This window comes from Oryzias latipes, chromosome 9, assembly GCF_002234675.1.
Source record: "Oryzias latipes chromosome 9, ASM223467v1".
Classification (NCBI taxonomy): domain Eukaryota; kingdom Metazoa; phylum Chordata; class Actinopteri; order Beloniformes; family Adrianichthyidae; genus Oryzias; species Oryzias latipes.
The window spans coordinates 6,087,972-6,109,859 of NC_019867.2; the positions used below are offsets into that span (position 1 = coordinate 6,087,972).

The 21,888-nt window shown below is 39.3% G+C and overlaps 1 protein-coding gene across 3 annotated transcripts; it reads right to left on the bottom strand.

The window, feature by feature from the left end:
• Window positions 1–1,774: 1,774 nt before the first annotated feature.
• Window positions 1,775–20,847, bottom strand: LOC101155034 (somatomedin-B and thrombospondin type-1 domain-containing protein). 3 transcript variants are annotated; one of them, XM_023958263.1, is made up of 5 exons: window positions 18,587–20,422; window positions 8,864–9,049; window positions 8,359–8,449; window positions 3,873–4,031; window positions 1,775–3,028 (listed from the first exon to the last, which is right to left on the bottom strand). In XM_023958263.1, the coding sequence occupies exons 1-5, from the start codon at window positions 18,834–18,836 to the stop codon at window positions 2,923–2,925; spliced, it is 792 nt and encodes a 263-aa protein (XP_023814031.1). In that variant the 5' UTR covers window positions 18,837–20,422; the 3' UTR covers window positions 1,775–2,922. The 3 variants fall into 3 exon arrangements, with proteins under 3 accessions (XP_023814031.1, XP_023814030.1, XP_023814029.1); XM_023958262.1 differs by lacking the exons at window positions 1,775–3,028; window positions 3,873–4,031 and adding an exon at window positions 7,096–7,879 and having other exon boundaries at window positions 8,864–9,046; window positions 18,587–20,847; XM_023958261.1 differs by lacking the exons at window positions 1,775–3,028; window positions 3,873–4,031 and adding an exon at window positions 7,096–7,879 and having other exon boundaries at window positions 18,587–20,838.
• Window positions 20,848–21,888: the final 1,041 nt, after the last annotated feature.

Genomic DNA, 21,888 nt, shown 5'->3' on the forward strand with positions numbered 1-21,888 from the left:
GAGCGTGGAAGCCACTATCCACGATGAAACATCCAAGATCCATGAATACATCAAGCTCAAGGCCCCAACTGTCGGTATGCTTATTGAATGTCTCCAGCAATGGAGAGCAGAGGATGCCGTACTGGAGGACAGATCCTCATGGACAAGCCCCTGCATGGGATGTATCATCGGACCATAATTGAAATGGCTGATATCAAGAAGTCCTACCAATGGCTGGAAAGGGCTGGCCTACAGGACAGCACTGAAGCGCTCATCCTGGCAGCTCAGTAACAAGCCCTGAGCACCAGAGCGATAGAGGCTCAGATCTACCACACCAGACAAAACCCAAGGTGAAGGCTGTGCAAAGAGGCGCCTGAAACAATCCAGCACATAGCTGCAGTGTGTTAGATGCTGGCAGGTGAAGCATACATGGAGCGCCACAATCAAGTGGCTGGAATAATATACAGGAACATGTGTGCAGAATATGAACTGGAAACCCCAAGGTCAAAATGGGAAATACCTCAGAAGGTATAGAAAATGAGAGGGCAAAGATCCTGTGGGACTTCCAAATCCAGACTGATAGGATGGTAATGGCGAACCAACCAGTCATTGTAGTGGTGGATAAAGAACAGAGGAAAGCTGTTGTGGTGGATGTGGCAGTGCCAAGCGATGGGAACATCAGGAAGAAGGAACATGAGAAACTGGAGAAATACCAGAGACTCAGAGAAGAACTGGAGAAAGCCTGGAAAGTGAAGGTGACAGTGGTGCCTGTGGTAATTGGAGCACTCGGGGCAGCTGGCGGACTGGCTACAGCAGATCCCTGGAAAGACCTCAGACATCTAAGTCCAGAAAAGAACAGTGCTAGGAACAGCTAAGATACTACGCAGGACCCTCTCACCCACCCGCGGAGGGTGAGAGAGGTGGGTTTTTTTTCCCTCTCTATATATATAATTGACAATCTCTCTTTGCAAATGACACTTTTTTGTTCAGGAAAAAAATGAAAAAAATCTAATAAAAGCTTGTGAAATTGAAATGGTTAAACTTAAGTATTTACAAAGCTCTTGTTGAAACTGGAAAATACTACATTTAAAGTTTTTTCTATCAAAAAAACAGGAGGAAGCAAAACTGCCTACTGACAGAGTAAAAGTATCAGAGTTTAGACTCTTTGGGGAATATTTTATGAAACTTTGTCTTGGAAGGCTGATCTATTATAAATTAAATGTAAACTGGCCAAAACTTGTTTTGCATAATTTCCTGTGATAATGTGTATGCTGTGAATTAAATATGTTAATGGAATCTGGTTTTCTTTGTAAAAGAAACAACTAAACAGAAAAAAGAAACAATTGCACTCTTCCATGTGAACACACAAAGGGGGAGGAAACTGCCATTTGAAGCCTGGAACATTTCTGTAAAGATGATAACAACAAAAAAACAGTCACAGGTGTACCAACATGTGTGACGCAAGCCGCTATCGTACTTCATCTGTCTGCACATCATATTATATCACCAACATCACACAAAAACAAGCCTAAAATTGAAGAAAAATGTGGCAGAAAAGTAAAATTACACATATTAGTTGTCATCACTTGTCTTCTTCTCCTATACACACCAGGAAAAAAATCCCAAGAATGCTACAAAAACATATAATGATGGTAACATTTCATGTTTTTCTTTTTACTGGGCTACAGGTAAAAACTAGTCTTACAGCAGGAGTATTCATCTTCACTATACCCACATTTATGAAAGATTCTTGTGTAAAATTAAAAAAACATAATGCAACATAGAAAAGTCAATACAGAGGATGACAGTAAAGTCGTTTATTTTTCATAAATGGACAGTATAAAGAATATGCTGTAAAGCACCGATAAATTCATAGCTTGCTTAAAAAAATAAATAAACACACAAAACGCGTGGGGGAAAAAAAAAAAAAAAAAAAAAAAATTTTCCGGGAGAAAACTTTCGCTACTGAGACTACACCTGCTTTTTCCTTTCAAACCAGCTGTGCTGCTGCTTTCAAAGAAAACACCAAGTCATGAGAGAAAAAAAGAGCAGAGAAGAAAACGCAGTTTGAGGCGTCAGGATGTGTTCCAAGTGATTAATAGTGAGGCGTGACTTGGCCCTATGCAATATTTATACAGGAGGATGCTGAGTTCAGGACAGGCTGTGAGACAAAACAGTCTTGGAGCTTTTTTTTCTGTCAAAAAAAGAGGACAGAAAAAAAAAAAAACATGCTGGAATTCTCTCATATGGCTCCTTTTTCCTCTTAAACACAGTCAGGTCTAAACAGAGGAATTTAAGCTTCCATTTCAAACAAATCAGTGGCTGAAAAGAAGAAGCCATTAGAAAGACGAGCTAAAACCAATAACCCAGCAGTAAATACCAGGTTTTCTTCATTAGTTGTAAATGTAGTATGTTATGAGAGCTGCTAATCAGAAAGAAATATCAAACATTGATGCACAGACATATCAGAAAAAAGGTGGATAAAGCCTATTCCAACCTCTGAGGGTTGTTTGCATTCTGACTCAAACTGCATTTTTGTGTTTTACTTTTGGTATAAGTAGCTACATAGACAAATATACATTATGGTTAAACAATCAAAAGTAGAAAACGTATGAAGGAAAATATGTATCTATACATAACACATTTATGCATTTGCTAAGGTGGAGGTAGATAGAAAGTGTCAGAGGTAAAAAGACAAGACTGTGCTGAGCTTCAGGGGGGAAAAATGTAAATAACGTGGCTGTAAAATATAAAAATGAATGCAAAAATGTCTGTGCTAAGCCCTTGGCATACAGTACACAGGTTGAGGTGAGGAGTAAAAGTGGCAGGATGCAGCTGATATCCTTGAGTAAACCATCCAACATTCTGGATTGGAGGGTCTGGATCAGGCTTGGCCAGAGACAGGCCTCAAGACAAGCGTGTCTTTGGATTCGGATGTCCCGCTCAAACGTAGAGGACAGAGTAAGGAGGACACCGGCAGTGCTCAGAGGACGATTCCCGCACCCATGAGCCTTGACAACCTGGAGCTGAAGCTGCTGCCCAGAATGTTCTGGAAACAGGATGAAAGCAGATCAAAAAGTAGCAACCAATATGGGATGTGATATTGATAAAAAGGTGATGCTGATTATTTGCTGATTTTTTTAAAAGACAAACCCTCTTATTTATGGAAAAAAAACAAGATTGTGACTTCTTTTTTAATTTGAACACAAACTACTTTTTCTGTTTTTATAGCATAAATATGAAAAAAATAACACCACTTACATCCAGGTCATTACCATTTAGTATTAATGGTTAGTCTTGTAAATGTATGCAATAATGTAATGCATTTGTCTTTATTACAAAAAAAACAGGGGTGTTAAAGTTTGAAATCTTGAGTTCTCAAAATTGAAAGGAAGAAACTGCTTCTGTTTGTTCACAGAATCTATATGAAAACTACACAAAATGAAACTAGTTTTATGTTTTCATAGTTTAAACACTAAGTATGCAAACAGAAAGAGAAAACTCAATTTGACAAAACACAGTTTCCACTCAAATGACAAATTTGGCATTTATTTTTTAATTTCTTTATATCTTTACTGTGTTTAAAACTCATGGTCAATAATTTATTCTACAATGAACTTTTATACATCAACAGATATCTTATGATGTACCGGTAAATGGAATACATTTATAACAGAAAACGTTTTGATTCAAGAATGTAGTTGGGAAGTTTTCTTTTCATTACAGAATTCCTGAGTAATACCTCTATCCTGTGATGACTTAAAAAGATATTAAAAAACAATAAAAAAGATAGATTTAACAAAAAACATAGATCAAGATTTCTTATAGTTACTAAGAAATTCTCCAACTCAACTCTCCAAAAAATTAGTTTGGTATACATCTTAGATTTTCACCTTATGTTTTTCAGGCCGTCACCTTCACACCGATCGGACTTGGACATGGCATCGCTCTGACACTCAGCACAGATCAGCCTTTCTCTCACAAGCTGAGCGCTCCACAGCTTTAGCTTACAAGCTGAACTCGCCTGTTTCACGCGCAGATAGACGCAGTAACTGCAGCAAAACAGCAGGAAAAAAAGGAATTACAAATTGAATGAAGCACTAATTCCTTCCACATTTGATAATTCTATCAATGTTTGGGATCAGAAATCATGGTATGAAAGCTACGTGAGATAGCATGTAAATGGATCTGCAATCAGGAGGTCAGCATGTCATTGTTGGAGATGGCTTTGGAGCTAATTTAGCTGTGTTACCGACAGTGGGGGGAAAAACACTGCAGGTCCTCCGCACATTCAGATATGCTGCCCTAGACATGACTGTCAAATTAAAAAAAAAGACTTTTTTTGTGGGCAAAATTAGCATTTAATGCACACAAATTAGTATTTTGCATGCGCAAATGAGTATTGTGTGGGCAAAATTAGTATTTTTGGGGCAAAATTTACATTTCGCGCACACAAATAGTTTTGACAAAATTAGTATTTGGTATTTGGTTAAAAGAAATTAATGTTTTTGTACTATATACATATATACATATACACATATATATATATATATATAATATATATATAATATATATATTTTTTATGTCATAAAGAGGCTGTCTCTACTCCAACACGGACTTGTGCAGAAGACAGAAACTCCAGACCAAAACAACCCACTCCTTTAATGATTGACACTTGAGTTTCCCCTCAGTGTTTCAAAACATGTTTTTAAGATTGTAATTGTACTAAACTCCACTGGAACAAAAAGACAAACAACAAATCCAGATGCGGACTCATGTCTGCCTCTTCTCCTTTCTCCCTCTCCTCTTTCTCTCTGTTCTAAAGCTAAAGTTTGCTAAAAGCTAAAGTTTGACTTGGCTTGGTACCATCTGATGGTTTAACCAACTGACTGACAAATGTGTGGATGAGATTTGTGTCTTTTGAAGAAGATCCATTCGGTCACCTGCGCTATCCCCATGTCAACACAGCTCTGTGTGCAGACTGGAAACAATTAAAGCCCAGCTTTTCTGATAGCTGTGTTCTTTGGAAAACTCTTTGAACTTCACTCCAATATTTCCTTTGTCTCGTACTGAGACAACTATTACCAACAAGAAACCCCAGTCGAAAGGTTTTTTTTAATCAAACTGTGTTTTATCTAGCTTGTGTTTGGTTGATTTTATTTAAAATATATGTATATATAGAAACTTGAGCAAAGCACAAGTGAGTGTAGAACCTAATTCAATAAAATGTTTGAATAAAAACACAATTCTTTAATTATTCTGAGAGAAGGTCATAGTGAATGTTTGAAGCATTTTTTTATCACACAAAAACTAACTGACTAACTTATATGGTTTTATAGAATTGTGCTCAAATATATATATATAATTTTGTCTATTCATGCATTTCTATAAAATGAGAAATGTGCAAGTAATCAGTGTTAGTCCTCTTTTTCCAACCAAATTCTCGAAATCATCAGTTTAAACTGGCGCTCACTGCTTCGAATAGCTGACGTACTCATAGATCTGCTGTTCTTTATTCAAACAAAAATATCTGATGTCAGTTTCACTCAGTTTCAATAAGATGGGGGCCTTCAGAACACCAGCCAACATTTTATTCCCTTCATTTTCCAGCTCTGAAAAACAACCACAATCATGGATAATACTAGTTTCTCTATTATTGGATCATAGTTGGCTTATTCGTAAAGGTCAGTGTATGATGTAGAGACGTAGCACTCGAGTTCATGTTACATAGACAGAGTAATTTCAAGGCTGAGATTTCCCTGACAGCCTTGGCTTTGGTCTGCGTTTGCTAATCTTCACATAAAGCTCGCCTTACGGTGACCTTTCAGCTGCGAGAGCAGAAACTGATATCAAACCAGCATTAAATAATAAATGTAACGTACAATTGTGTTAAAATGACACTATTCTGAAATATTTAAAAAATGATTTACTTGCAAAAACATTTTAGTTTTTGGGACATTTTAAGTGAAAAAAGATGTTTTAAGTTTTTCCCCGAAGGTCTTTAGAAAATAAATTATTCAGGCCTTTTACAGACTCAGTTTAGTACGACGGAGTATTAGGGCCACCAAAAAAAAAAAAAATTAGAGCCACCAAAAAAAAAAAAAAAGTAAAATTACGAGATTTTATCTCGTAAATTTAGGAGATAAAAACTCGTAAATTTAGGAGATAAAAACTCGTAAATTTAGGAGAAAAAAAGTCGTAATTTTAGGAGATTACAGTGGAAGTTAGCATGCAGAGCAGCAGGTGAACGCCGTGCAGCAGCAGAGCAGACCGACTAAACTTTGTTGAACAGGTGAGCTGAATGTTTATTGATAACGTTCCAAATGTCTGGAAGGTCATTTGTTTGATTTACAATTCATTAAAGTTTTATTTATTGATGGTTGGTTTGCAGGATCTCTGCAGCCCGATGAAGCCGTCGTCGGTGTCCCTGCAGCTGTTCGCTTGAATCCTTTCTTCACCAAAGACAAGACTCTACGTCTGTGTGACGCTTCCGTCACACAAAAGGAGGAGCACTTTTTTTGGCATTTTCAACGTTCCAAAGCTAATATAAAACACTATTTTCATTCCTCTTTATTGTTTTATGCTGAAACGGGACATTTCATCTGCAGGAGGGGGCGTTTGTAACACTGTTTACTTCCGCATTGGTGTTGGGATGACAGGTTCATGACGTAATGAGACAAATGAACTTCAGAAAATGTGAATGAAAAGGAGAATAAAGGCTGCAGCGATTGTCTACACCCAAACGTGTCTCTGAGCTCCTTATTTTACATATTAAACTCCGCTTTACTGACACTGAACCCCGGAAAGACTGCTACACGGAAAATAATCTGATTTTGAGTCGCCAAAAGGTTCAGAATCTCTTTGTTTTAAACCTATAATAATCCGGAAATGAAGCTTCACAAAAGGCTCCACATACTTCATCTTCAAGCTAGGTTCCGATAAACGGACAACTTCGGTGTTTTTTCCTTAATCTACGACTTTTTTCTCGTAAATTTATGAGATTTTAAGTCGTAAATGTATGAGATAAAAAGTCGTAAATTTACGAGTTTTTATCTCCTAAATTTACGAGATAAAATCTCGTAATTTTACTTTTTTTTTTTTTTGGTGGCTCTAATTTTTTTTTTTTTGGTGGCCCTAATACTCCGTCGTAGTTTAGATTAGGGGTGTATGAAGAAATATATTATTTCAAATATTGTAATTTTACTTGGTAAAACTTGTCCAAATTCCAAATGTTACCAAAACATTTTTTGATTAATTCCTCATAATCAAAAATTAAGTTTAGCGACTTATGTTCCACTGAAACCCCTGACGACTAGTTGGCAGCGCACCTCATCAAGGCCTCTTTCAGCACCTCTGCACCAAAGCAATAGTAAGGAGAACCGTGATGTGGTAGATGTTCACTCATTTGTCTTGTGGTTTTTGTTATCACTGACTGCATTAAAGAACTGGACCGAGTGTCCATAGACATGGATGGTGACTTACACAAATTCTTAAAAATGAGATAATTGAAAACATGATTTCAAAATCTGAAATTCATCCATCCATCCATCCATCCATCCATCCATCTTCTGCTCATCCAGGACCGGGTCGGAAAGCAGTCTAAGCAAAACTACCCAGACTTCCCTCTCCTTGGCCCATCCCCCAGCTCCTCTGAGGAAGGGCCCTTGAGACGTTCCTAGGCCAGCCAAGAGACACAGTCTCTTCAGTGTGTCCTGGGTCTCCCCTGGGGCCTCCACCCAGTGTGATATGCCCGGAACGTCTCCCCAGGGAGGCGTCCAGGAGGCATCCGGACTTGGTGCCCGAGCACCTCAACTGGCTCCTCTCGATGTGAAGAGGTTCTCCTCCGAGCTCTCCGCAGGTGAATGAGCTTCTCACCCTATCTCTGGGGCGCCCAGCCACCCTACGGAGAAAGCTTATTTCAGCCGCTTGCATTCAGGACCTCGTTCTTTCGGTCATGACCATAGGAGAGTTTTGGAATCAACCAGTAAATTGAGAGCTTTGCTTTCTGGCTCAGCTCTCTCTTCACCCAAACAGACCGGTACAGCGACCATATAAGGGCAGATGCTGCACCAATCCACTTATCGATCTCACGCTCCGATCTTGCCTCATTCATGAACAAGACCCCAAGATATTTAAACTCCTCCACCTGGAGCATTCCCCCACCCAGAGAGGATGAACTACCTGAAATCAATGAGTCGATTCATTGAGTGTCTTCCACCACGTTCAGCCATATTTTTGGTCTTTTCCTCATTTACCTCACATATTTCTGACGTCTCCAGTCTTTTCTCCTTGCTAATCATTTGCTGTTTGTTGATGAAGGAAGGATTAACTGTCACTCAAAGCAGGTTGGTGGCGTGTGGTCTGCTGTGAAGGGCTTACCTGGCCTTCTCCTCCTTGATCATCATATGTGGTCGTCTCCAAGGGTCCTTGAAGTTCCTCTTGAAAGAATCAGGCAGGATCTTTGCCACCTCTGGTTTAAATGTAGAATAAAGTGAATGCAAAAGGAAACATTTTTGTTTTTACACATCCATGTTGTTTCTTTTTTTTTCTCTGCAGCTCTTTCTTCTCAGTGTTTCTGACTGACAGAATCAGACATTTCCAGAATAGTAGCAGAGTTGACAACAGTGATGCATGGTTGTTTTTGGACACATTCCACCTGGAAAATTGTGTGTAATCTGTTTTACTAGCTAGAAGGCTTTTATATATGTTAACAGCATGACTGAGGGTGTTGAATGAACGTAACTGCAGTTGAGATTTCACAACAGATGTGTTCCCTCTTGAATCTAGAACCTCATGAGAACAAACCAAATTCAGAGAGTTCAGACTACAAGGACACAGCTGAAGACATACATGCTCAGGTGCGCAGAAGAGGTCAGACATTTACCTTTAGCGGCGCTGCATACGGCAGCATTTCCATAGCAACCTCTTCTCTGTCTGAGGTCAGGGCATGGCGCACCTCCATTCCTGGGGGGGACAGAGACTTGACGACTCCTCTCTGTGCTGCCAACTCCACACTTGGATGTGCACAAGGACCACGCACCCCAGGAACCCACCACACAGTCAATGGCTACTGGGAGAAGCAGGAAGACAAATATGAGCTACAACTTTTTTTCTCATTTAAATGGCAGCAAATTGATATCAAATATTTCTATAAATGTACAAAAGACTGCTTTTATTATTTTAACATATTATTTCCTGTAGACAGTACAGGTAAAATATTTCTTAGTGGACTACGAAGGCAATGAAGAAAAAAGTTGTAAACGTATTTTTTTCTTTTTGTGTGACATTATTTTTTACTAAAATTTGAGGGTTTGGACTATTGTCTATATGTGGTGTTATCTCCACGAGGGCGCCCAAGCCTGGGTCTCATTGTGCCTGTCCTAAGCCCGGATAAATACAGAGGGCTGTGTCAGGAAGGGAATCTGACGTAAAAAAAAAAAGTCTTTGTCAAACTAAATATGCGAATTGAGACCAGCCATATTGTCCGGCCTACAGAGAGGAAAAGACAGGAAGCAGAGCTGGAGGCAGCAGAGTTGAAGATGCTGAGAATGACCAGGATGGATAGGATCAGGAATGAGTACATCAGAGGGACAGCACATGTCAGAGGTTTTTGAGATAAAGTCAGAGAGGCCAGACTGAGATGGTTGGGACATGTCCAGAGGGGAGACAGTGAATATATTAGTAGAAGGATGCTGAGTCTAGAGCTGCCAGGCAGGAGGGTCTATAGGAAAACCAAATACGATGACCATGGATGCAGGGATCGAAAACATGAAGGTAGCTGGTATAAGACTATTCTAATCCAGATGGCAGAAGTTTGAAAGCTGATTGGGCATTTTTCTTTGCAGCCATTTTTCACTATCCTAAGAACTGAAGCTGTCTAAAAAGCTTCAGTACCAGATCAAATGTAAGTTTAATTGTGGTTCCTCTCTGAGCCTCAGAGGCATTTCCAAACCAGGAAATACAGTTCATTGTTTTAATACTGAGCAAAATGTTAAAAGCATTTTGTCAGCGTCACTTGAAAACAGCTGCTCCTTCACACAAAATGTTGCAGGAAATTGAGCTCATTTACAGCAAATGCTTTAAATGTATTTTGTGCCTTCCTGACAACTGAATAGTTTAAAGCCTCATAACTGATTAATCTTATACACGAATAAAGGTCTCCCCCTTAACCCTTGTGCCATCTTAGATGACTCCACCCTTACATTGACGTGTTATTACTACCATGACAAAGGTGGATAAAGGTGGAAAGATTTCATGTAATCCATGGACACCAGTGAAGATCACAAATCATTGAAGAAAAAAAGTTTAGCGCACTGTCTAGTGGGTCTAGATGACCCAACTTTTTATGTTAAAATGGGATAGGATAGCACAAGGGTTAAAGATGCACCATCTTTTGATCTATTTGCAAAGTTGTTCCAGTGGTCTTTTAATCATGATTGTGCCAATTTTAGCCCAAATCAAAAAATCAGTTTCGTTTTTTAGGACATAATTTCTGCAGAGCAGCAGTACTTCATTAGAAATTCACCAATGAGTTGTGAACAGGACTGTTGACGCAGATCAACCCCTCGCCCTTTCCCTTCCTGTTGCTGAGAGCTCTCTGTTTACAAGCTCCCCTTTTAGCTTACAGTCCCCCATACACCATTACATTGGCAGTGGAACAAAAATGGTGAGCAATATTACAGCTATCCAGCCGTACATGGATCTAGTCGTCTACAGGTGGAAACATCAGAATGGAGTGGAGCAGGGAGTTTGTGGCGTGCCTGTCTGCTTTATGACACAATCTTTTTGTTTGCACCTGATTCACAACAATTTGAGTAAAGAAATACAGAGAAATTTAGTTTTAACCTTAATTTTCTTTATAAATGTTAAAAACACAAATTTCACAGGAGGGGGTCTTTAATCTTTGAAAGAACAATCAGCTGTTATCCTTTTTGCTGGTTTACAACCCAAAAAAGGTAATATTTTTTTTACATCAGATAATAGAAATTCCACATAAATTAACTCTGTCTCAGTCAGAAGATAGTTTTTTTTGTTTGTTGAAGATTTACTTCTTTCAAGTGTAACTCATGGTGAAGTGGACTCAGGTAGGCCGGCTTCTCCAAGGAAACCTGTCATTATAACCCCTGTCAGATCAGCTAAGAACCAGACACAGGAAGTCTGCAGGGCAGGTCATATGTGTGGGGTCCATTTACACAGAGGCTAACTCTGCATCCTGCCCCCCACCCCCAACCCAGACATGCACACCCATGAACTCAGCATGCCATATAAATGGCAACAACAACAGCCATCAGACTCCTTGTGTAGTAGGCTGATTTAGCTAATTACACCAAGCTAAGAGGAAGTTGCATTAGATTGCTCCAATGATCAAAGCCAAGCAATCAAGCCCTATCAAGCTCAGATATTTAATACCGGCAGACTTTTGGTAGCCTTGTTTTGGGGAGGAAATGCACAGATCAACAAGGCATGTGCTCAAAAAATACAAAGAGGTATCACCAAAATTTAACTTTACAGTTTCCTATTTAGTCCATTTGAGTCCATGTAGACGCGACAAAAAGTTCAAGTCAGTGAGAGCAGGTGCATGTAGGTTGAAGCCCATAATTGCAGAGAAGTCCTGAAACATAACAGGATGTATGTTATCTAATCCGCCTTATTCTATTATCCTAGTATTCAACAATCAGCACAAAGCTGTGGCTGAATGATGGTGTGTGCGAACAGGGGCGAGAGGGCTTTTAAGGAGCCGCCTGTTCGGTTAATTCCCATGGTCCTGCCGGGGCGGAGGGGGGGCGGAGGGGGCTGTCTCAGTGACACAGCCCATCCACAAAGCCACTGTGGAATCTCTGGATTCCTGCACATTAGTGCTGCCCACCTGACACATGCCTTTCCCAGATCACCATGCAAGCTCACACACTCATGAAAAACCATTTAACCTCACACACTCATTCTTATCCAAAGTAAAACATTATCTGGTAACATTTTGTCCAGAAAAACAATGTGGTCAGACACCAGAGTCTTTATCACCTCCTCCAACCTTAATGATACAGTTTTTCTCAGTCCAACACAAACACAAGTAAGCAGAGCACTTGAGTCTGCAGAGGGTGTCCAGTGAAATCAGGGTTGGGTACTTCCCGCACCCAAGGGGCAACAGTGCTACGATTCATGCGGAAGCAGAACTAAGGACCAGTCTGCAAGTCTCTGCCTGTTCACTCCAAGCCCCCAGAGTTCAGAGGGGAAATGACTAAACCGTGGTGGTCCCCGGGCTCTGCTTCTGTTACCACCGAAGGGGATCTCCCGCCACCCACACCATCACCCTGCTGACAGCCTGACCCACACTGCTGTCATTCTGCCCTGATGGCATTGTTGGCGAGAATGTCCTCCGTAGGAGAACCAGCAACCACCTTTGACCTCTGACCCCAAAACAAGAACCAAATGCTGTTTAGAAGCATCTGTAGATTTTAGAGTTTGATCACCAAAAACCTGACCATGGTGATAAATAATTGTTTGAGGACACTAGAAAATGTGCAAATTTTACAACTTTTTCAGCACAGATGAAAACAAATTTTAAAACTGTACAAGTAGAAAAGATTAAAGAAAAACAAGTTTTTAGAAACTTTGAAAGATTTTAAAAAAAAAACAACTTCTCACTCCCCTGCAGATAAAAAAAAATGTAAACATTTCATAAATCTCTGACTTTAGTCATGATTTTAGTTCTGCTTATGGAGAAATCTAAATGCAGGAGTTGTAGTTCACAAATGAATTAATTACATAATTACATTTTTACTCTTTGACATTCACATTTGAAGCTTCAAACACCTGATTTTTTAGGACTTTTCACTTCTGCTCCTGTGGACCCATTATTGGGTTCTAGGATAAAACCCCAATTTGCTTTATCTTCCTTTAACACTTTGGTCTCCCCATCTGTCTCCTTGTTTTAGACATTTTCTTTCTTTCTTTTCAGTCTGCATCCACCCCCACTTCTTCTCAAAGGAAATGCAATTGGCTTCAAAGCTGGAGGTCCACTCCACCCATATACCACTCCGGTTTCTTAATTTCCTTTGTAGAAAAACCAACGCAGAAGTCAAGCATGAAAGACAGTAAGTTTCAACAAAGAATCCAGAGGACAAATGTTTACTGATACGCTGAAAAGAAGAGCCACTAATGTTTACTATTGAATCAAATCTTTTTGCATCGCTTGACCTCATGACACAAACCAGAACATCAGCAGACATCTGAACTGACAGAAAACACAAACAATGAGCGTAGATAGACCAGTTTGAACAAATTTGTTATCCTATTCTTGCAAAATCTCTTTTTCAGTGTGAGTTAATAAATAAATTCCATTTCACATAACCTTGACTGCAGTATAATGTTAATGCATGTACATAATTGAGTACAGAGGAAAAGGGTTAAGGACCCACTCCATTGAAAATTATGTTTCTGGGGTTTATAACATGTTTTTATGGCATCTTTCTCATGATGGAGGACGTATATATATACAGAGAGAGAGAGAGAGAGAGAGAGAGAGAGAGAGAGAGAGAGAGAGAGAGAGAGAGAGAAAATGAAGTTTAAAATTGCCATATGAGTATTTCTTTATTCAAACTAATTGTGTAGCCAAAAATGCTGATGGAAGAAGCTTGTAGTTGTGACGTAGAAGCTACAATCGCCAGGCCACAAGCTTCCCACTCCGCTCCATTCCGATGCATCCACTTGCAAACACATAGATCCGTGAACGTCTTGGTTTTTCACTTGTCTGAGCTGCCATCTGGTACAAAGACGTACGGCTGGATAGCTCAGATATTGCTCTCCAATTTTCTTTGCACTGGTATTGTGAGGTGGGTTTCGAGGGGCTCTAAGCTAATGGGAGAGCACATAAACAGAAGGATGTCAGGAAGCAGGGGCAGGCTTACTCCAAGCCAACTCAGAAGTAAATTTCTAATGAACTACTGCCGCTCTGCAGAAACTATGTCATAAAAAGAGATACAGCTTTATTGATTTTGGCTAAAAACAGCATAATCATAATTAAAAGACCACTGGGAACGCTTTGAAAAAAGATGATCAGAGTGGGACTAAAAGTAAAACCTTTTTGAGGATCTTGGTCATTTACCAAAATAAAACAAAAACAAACATTCTGGCAGTTCTTTAAACATATTTTCCATTACTGTAAACAAAGACTTGAGCAAATGGGTATGTTTATGCCTGAAGTCAGTAATGGTTCCGATTCTTGTGTATAACTTGCCGAAAAATTAAAGTTTGCACATTGTTGCTGGCCTCAGTGCAGATGCCAGATGACCCTTCCATATTCAACAGTCTTGAATATTTATTTGAAACCATTTTAACAAATTTGCTTAAAGTAATGTGAACTCTGTGGTTTTCTACATTCTCAACATGAAATATGTTTAGCTGTTGATTAACTTCTAAGGAATTTTTTTGATTGGACGTTAATTCGTCACTGTTTTTCTTTGGTCGTCTTCAGGCTAATGTCCAACTCATTTCTCGTTTCCTGTTTGTTTTAGTTTGAGTGTGCAGCCGCCGAGTCAGTTTGTGTTTGCCGCTGGAACTGTTTGGATCTGTAAAGGTTAGTTATATTGGAACCCAACAAACACACCATTGCCACATTTTCTGATCAATACGAGGCCAGAAGTTAAACATGTGTGAACAACAGCTGGCATGTTTCTCTTCAAATGCAGAGTATGTGGGAGAGAAAGAGGGAGTGAACTTTGGCGGGAGGAAGCAGACGTGCAATTATAATGTACAAAGCCCCCAAGGACGGGGAGAGAAGGAGAGATGCTTAATTTTGTAGGAAAGAGTTGATCGCTTGATTAAACTCATTTCTGAGGAAAAGACAAGTATTTACTTCCTGTCAGATTGAGAACCACCAGGCACCACAACAGAGAAGCTGCCCAGTTTGATGCTTAGCATTTAAAAAAGAACAAGAACTTACTTTGATTTCCAACTGGCTGTAAGTCAACAGGCTTAGAAAATTATTTTCTCTTTTTTTGTTTTCTTTGGAAGCTAAACATCAAACTTTTTCTGTTTGAGATTCCTGTTGACACTAACCTTCTGCCCTGTCAGTCTCTGCTCTGAACAGAGGAGTTTCCTGTCGGATAAAAGACAGCTTGGACAACCCTCAGGACTTTAGCAGCAGACCTGCATCCTTAAACCAACTTTCCCTGATACGTCTGTTTGTCCTGAACCTTTTACTGGATGGCATCAACTGGCATGTCTGACGTTTGATAATTTATCATTTACTTCATGGATGTAGATATCTAGCAGTTAAAAACATTTCAGAGCAAGAAAATTGTGAATCTGAAAAATGACCTTTTCTGAGATATTTGACGTTAAAGATTCTGAAAATTATTGTGCGATAACTTCTTTTTACATGCACTCGTTAAAAAAAAAAATGACCATCTCTCACAGATTTAGCTGTTCGAGTATATATAGTCGCACATGAAATTTTCTAAAGTATCAGTTAAAAGGGTGATTATCCTAAAGATGGTTAATATTCCTTAAATACCCTTTCAGAAAAGTTTTAAATACCACTCCAATTGTCTTTTGAATGATTGTAAATGCATTCCCAGTAGTCTTTTAATTATAATTTGGCTGTTTTGTGCCAAAATTTTCTAGGACATAGAGCAGCAGTGGTTCATGAGAAATTTACCTCTGAGTTTTGGGCAGGAAGGACTGTTGGCGTGGAGTGAGCCTTACCTCATTTCCCATCATTCCTTTGTCTACACACTCCCCCACACACCTCCAAACCTAACATTACCGATGCAACAAAAATGGTGAGCAACAGCTATCCAGTTATTTTGATCCAGATTCCAGCTCAGACGAGGAAAACAAAGGCGTACATGGATCAATTTGTCTACAAGTGGATGCATCGGAATTGAGCAGAGCATGGAGCTTGTGCCAGTGTAGAACCTACATCACAAGCATTTTCAAACAGTATTTTTGCGACTTCTTCTGATTCCCAAAGATTTGAAAAAACAAAGTTTTGATCTTAATTTTCTTTATATTATGTCCTCCCTCGTGATAAAAATGCCATAAGAACATGTTAAAAAAAAATCAAAAACTTAATTTTCATTGGAGTGGGTCTTTAAATTGATTGTTTTGAAAGTCTAAAGATTATTTTAAACCTTCAATAAGAGTTTATCTGAGTTTTTTTTTTTAGTTTCTTTCATACAAACACCTTTTTAAAGAGCAGATCTGGTGAGTCTGGTTGCTTTACTTTACTTTGAGTCTGTATTTATTCTTTCAAACACTCCAGAGCTGTGTTCACACATTTACAGCCCCACAGGAGCAATAAAAACTGTCATATAATTAAAACCTAACAACTGTTTCTTATCAAACACTTCATATTCGCTGGACGTTCCTCCTAAATACTTTAATGACACGTCCTCTCCAGAGGCCGATATCAGTGGAGAGTTGTGCTTCCGTCTGGTTGGGTTCACAGTTTTCCAGAGTTGGAGTCTTTCCTCTGATGTCAACTGTTTGTTCAGCTACAGCTGACATGAGTTAATTACAGTGACAGACAGAACACAAACAAACTACTTGATGCGTCGTCCTACTGCTGATTCACAATCAGATCAAGCAAAGAGCAGATGATAAAATATCAGGGTGCTTTGATGTGACGGATCCAGCCTGTGTTTATACTGTAAAGTGCTGGGGTTGCTCAGGACGTGGGCATGTTTGCCTTTGCAGCATCACTCATTACTCACTGTTCCATTCAAAGTCTGAAGGCCACAGTTGAGTTGGTTCAGTCCATACTGACTCACCATATTTCAACTGAATAACTCTACAGGCCTTTTTGGCCCCAAAGAGGCCACCTGCATGACACCTTCAGGTGGCTGCTTTTGTCAGAACGAGCTGTCAAAGGGGAGCACATGGGGGCTGTGACCTCTGATGAACCATGAGGGTGTTAGACTCTAACCTATAAGTGGCAGCTGTGTTGGTTCTGTCAACGCCATTTTCAGAAGCTGGGGTCTTAATTCTTTTTTTTTTCCTTTCTTTTTTTGCATGCCTCTTCTTATTATCGCACCTAGCAAATGATGCATTAAAATGTTTTTAGTTATAAGTCTCTCTGCTGCAAGATGACTACACTTATTTTACCCAAAATCTCTAAAATACCATTTTTTAAATAAATGAAGACTAATAAATTAACACTGTTTTCTTATTTTTTATTTGGGTTTTTGCTTGTATATAACACATTAGTCTATACTTTAGATTACACCCATTTCTGTTCATTTTACCTCGTAACTATTCGTATCATATTTGATACTCACATTTCTGAGACCCCCACCTCATTAACATGATCCAAACTTTCCTGAAAAGCCAAAATATAATCACTGATACGTTCTATATCTCATTTAAAAAAAGGATATTGCAAATAGTTTTATGGACTTCATCACATGGTTTAAAAAACATTTTAATTTCCCTAAAAAAGTAAAAGATTTTGTCAGTTCTTTAATACAGTGGGCTTTAAAGGATTAAACCTCACAGTTGGGACATAGTAATACCAAAAGATGTCTCTAATACATTTTTAATAAATTTCAATTTTTACTACACCTTCAAAGGCTTTTCTTATTAATGTGCGAATTAACCCCTGTTGATGCAAATATGCATCAAACCTCTTTCAAACCAAACTTACCGGTATCTTAACTTAGCATCTGCATAAAACAAAACACAGGTGATTACTTTTTTTCATTATTATTAGAAATCAATTCAGGCATCAAGGGTTTAAAAACATCACCAAAACATTATGGATCCTTGTAAATATCTGCAAACATGATTTTGTTTTTAAAGTTGATCACCAAATTTTCCACAAACTTTATGCTAAACATGGATGTAAAAATTTTGTGGCTATTTTTTAAGAGCAGGACTTAAGCCTGGAGGAGGTAGTCTGTTTACATGACAGCACAGAGACAGGACTCCAACAAATGTTGGCTATAAATGTGCTAAATAGAGGTGTTACTGCACTTTAAGAGCTCGTTGGCCCTGTGGGGGCTTGTTCTTCTGCACTTAAGACTTCTTAGACTGAAGGTGCCTTCTCACTGATTATCACTGTGAGATGCCTCATAGAAACAGTCTCAATCGTATGGAGAGAAATTAGACTCAGCTCAGTGCTTTTCTGTAACACGGCAAGCTCTACCTTAACTTTTACCATTTTTGGCCCTCTTTTGTCGAGAACCCTGTTCCCTTATTTGTCCATATGGAGCAGCATGACACAGCAAAGAGTTTCCAAAACTCTCTTTTCCATTCTCTCACAGTTTAGCTCCCTTGTGGTGTCCAACAATGGCCAGGCTGTGTAATTTCAAGCTATGATGTGAAAGCCAAGGGTCAACATTGCACATTTCTGAACACAACTTATTTTAAAGGACTGGCAGCAACAACAAGAGATGCTTCTGTAAGTTACTGGGAAAGCCACCTATTGGTTCCCAAAACCAAAAACCAAACAACTACAGATAAGTGCAGTATGTCCCACTTTGTCACATCAGCGCCAACCAGCCCTGGCCTGGAGAAGTCATCCAGCTAAACAAAACTGGAGTTTCTCCAAACTCAAACTGGAAACGTTCATGTGTAATGTCAAACAGGCCAATTGGTTGAACATCCTCACCAGATATTTGGCACACGCCCCGGTAGTCCTCGCAGCAGTCGCCGGTCTTCTGACAGTAGGTGTCACAGTAGCACACGGTTTTCCTCCTGCTAGACTCATAACAGTCGTTGTTTCGGCCGCTGCAGCAATTTGGGCTCATCCTCTCCCTGCAGCCCGCCTCCGCCACTGGGAAAAACTCAGCGCAGAAAAACGCCAAATATCCACACACCACGAAACCAAAGTGCACAGAGCTCCATCCACGCGTTTCCATGTTGAAGTTTCTCTGGAACCACTTGCTGCACGCGCTGTGAGGTTTAGCTCGACAAAGACAAAAAAAACTTATGTCAAGGTAAGTGTGACACTTTCGTTTTAAAATTCAAGTGCACCATCGCTGTGGAACTCCTGCTGACGCACACGACTGATGCGTAAAGTGGAGTCCCTTACGCAACAGCTCCATTTGTCTGTGGGACGCCGCCCCTTCACAGCTACAGCTGCTTGAGCCATTCAAAACTAGCCTCTCTTTTCTAAGGAAACCAGCGTTACTTTTGATTTTATCAAAATACGCAAAGAACACGTGGACAGGTGATAAATCAGATCAATTGAAGTCCCAATCACTAATAAATTCAGCACCGCGGACAGCGGCTCACAGTCCGATTTTGAGACGACTTTAAAGAAGAAAATACAATTTTGTCTAAGTGACAGGATTGTTAAGTTGTTGTAAAAAAATAAGGAGCAATTCCACTGAAATAATATATGAAAAAATATCATATTTTGTCGTTTGGGTGAGTTTTTCCTTTCCGAGAAGGAGGGTATAAGGGGCAGGGATTCCCTAGCTCAGTCTGTTTAGTTTACTTTAGTTTAGTTTAGTTTAGCCATTACCAATTTAATTCTATGACTTCATTCTTTATGATTTCATGTTTTATGTAGTTACCGGTATGACGCCAATTGAGACGACTATGGCTGTAATATTGGGGCTATATAAATAAAATAGAATTAAAATTGAAACTTCCATTAAGGCAAAAAAATTTTTTAAATAACTTATCTCAAATTTTATGGCACACATTTCTACAAAAAAAATATCTGAAAAAAATCGGAACTGTATTTCTTCCACCAAAACTTTATTTAAACACAATAGATAACATGTTTTTAACTTTGAACAGCTTTTAGAGAAAGTAGACAACAAATTAAAATGCTTGAATTTGGCAAAAACGCAGCAGATGAAACATCAGATTTTTCCGTTTTTTAGCCACATTTTTGGAATATAAAGCAAGGAAAAGATTTTTCTTTCAACAGTGAACGCGTACCTGTGTGGTTTTCTTTCTAATAATCATCTGGTGTTCTACTTTCAGCTAGGATAAGAGAAGGACGAGGTGATGATGTCCAGCTGAAGGAAGTTGGTGATCGCTTTGATATTCTTCATAAAGCCCCTTTGTACAAATATGAAGAAGGACTGGGCATCTGTCATCAACAAGAAATGTGCGTGCGTGTGCGCGTGTCATCTTTGGAGGAGAGGAGAGCCTCTCTGCTGTTTGACCCACGTCTCCCTCTAGTGTACGAGACCCGCATTGCGTCCGGTACAGTCCGTGACTTCATTTAGTCAAAACACATCACACTATTTGGTCACTCGAAGACACTGAGGGTGAATGTTTTTTGCTTTTCCAACATTAGATTAGTAAAAACGTTCTATTGAGAAAATGTTCTGAATTGATCACAACAACCTCACAGAGCAGAAGCGCACAAACTTGTTCTTGCAAAAAAAAATAAAAAATAATTGAGTGTGAAAAAGTTATGTCTTATAAGCAAAGTACATGACTGTTGTTCAAAATGAAGCTTACATGATCCTTATGTACTTTGATAAAACGAGAGCACAGTGTGCACAGCCGGTAATGAAACCACTGTCACTACTTCAGAGAGCTTTAAACATTAGAATGAAGGAAAATGAACAGTCAAAACAGCATTGTCAAACACCCTGGAAGCAATGCCAAGTATCCTCACAGCATTTAAAGTTTTGGAGTTTCACCAGCCATGTGTGAGAATCACGCCAGCTCATGTTTCTCTCCAATGGCTACATGTTCATTTTAGAGTCAATTTGTTTTTAAAGATTAGAGTGGTCTCACCCCACCTCATCTTGCTGAGCATCTCTTTCCCTACACTCCAGCCTGGCGTCTCAGGTCAGCTGATCAGCTTCTTCTTGAGGTACCCAGGTCTGACAGGAAGTGCAGGGGTGAACGAGCTTTTTAAAGCATCTTCACGGTCAGTTTTAAAACTCGACTTAAGACTCATTTTTATAGCTTAGCATTTGGTTAAACATGTAATTTTACATTTTTATTGTTTTTTTTTTACCTTCAAGTTTTTATTATTTTTTAATGTCTATATTCACTTATTTATTAAACTTGTTTTTAACAGGTTTTTATTATGTTTAGTTTTAATGCACAGCACATAGTTTCAATTTTTTGTTGTGTTAAAGCGCTTTTATAGATAAGATGATGATGATTTTCAATATTAAAACATGTGTTCAGTGACCTGAGAAGAAGCATGTCACACGCAAAAAGGTTTAATTTAATTTAATTTAATTTTCTTTTGAGAAGGACCTGACCACAAAATGCAAGACAAAATGCAATGACAGATTGCTGAGGAGGATTTTACTCACCTTGGAGGTTTAAACTGCAGCTCTATTAACCCTAGATTGGAGCAGAAGTGCTGCAGTGAGAAGTCTGTAGTTGAAATCCTGGCTGGTTTCTCTTACGTGTGGAGTTTGCATGTTCCCCTCATGCGTGTGTGGGTTTTCTCTGGTTTCCTCCCACGGTCCAAAAACATGCTTCATAGGTTGATTGGTGCCTCTAAATTGCCCCTAGGTATGCATGTCAGTGTGTGACCTTGCAACAGACTGGTGACCTGTTCAGAGTGTTCCCCGCCTTCGTCCAGCAGTAGCTCGATTGGACCTTGTGACTCTGAGAAGGATTCAGCGGGTTTTGAGATGGATGGATGGATGGATGGATGGATGGATGGATGGATGGATGGATGGATGGATGGATGGATGGATGGATGGCGTAGAAGGCTGGGTCTTCTCAGAGCAGAGTGAAAGGCCATTACAAATGAAAGGATTTCTTAATCTTTGCCAATACTAATATTGACTCAGAAATTGGGGGGCAAGTAAGGGGGCAGCTCCCCCCGTGGCGTCATCCCTGTCATGATTTGTTTTGATCCAAGTGATTCTCCTTTTTTTTTTTTTATTTGCACTGAAGTTTCAGTTTTTAGAGTTTAAATACATATGGAATGAAAAGTGGCCCCTTCAGCTAAAGTCCTCTGGATCTAACGTCCAC

What these genes read in the sequence shown, in the direction of transcription:
- LOC101155034 (XM_023958261.1), bottom strand. Translation starts at nt 18,836, where the DNA reads ATGGAAACGCGTGGATGGAGCTCTGTGCACTTTGGTTTCGTGGTGTGT. An exon ending in GGGCGTGTGCCAAATATCTG is followed by an intron (nt 9,050 to 18,586) that starts GTGAGGATGTTC and finishes TGCTTCTCCCAG; the next exon opens with TAGCCATTGACTGTGTGGTG. An exon ending in ATCAAGGAGGAGAAGGCCAG is followed by an intron (nt 7,880 to 8,358) that starts GTAAGCCCTTCA and finishes CTTTCTCCGTAG; the next exon opens with GGTGGCTGGGCGCCCCAGAG.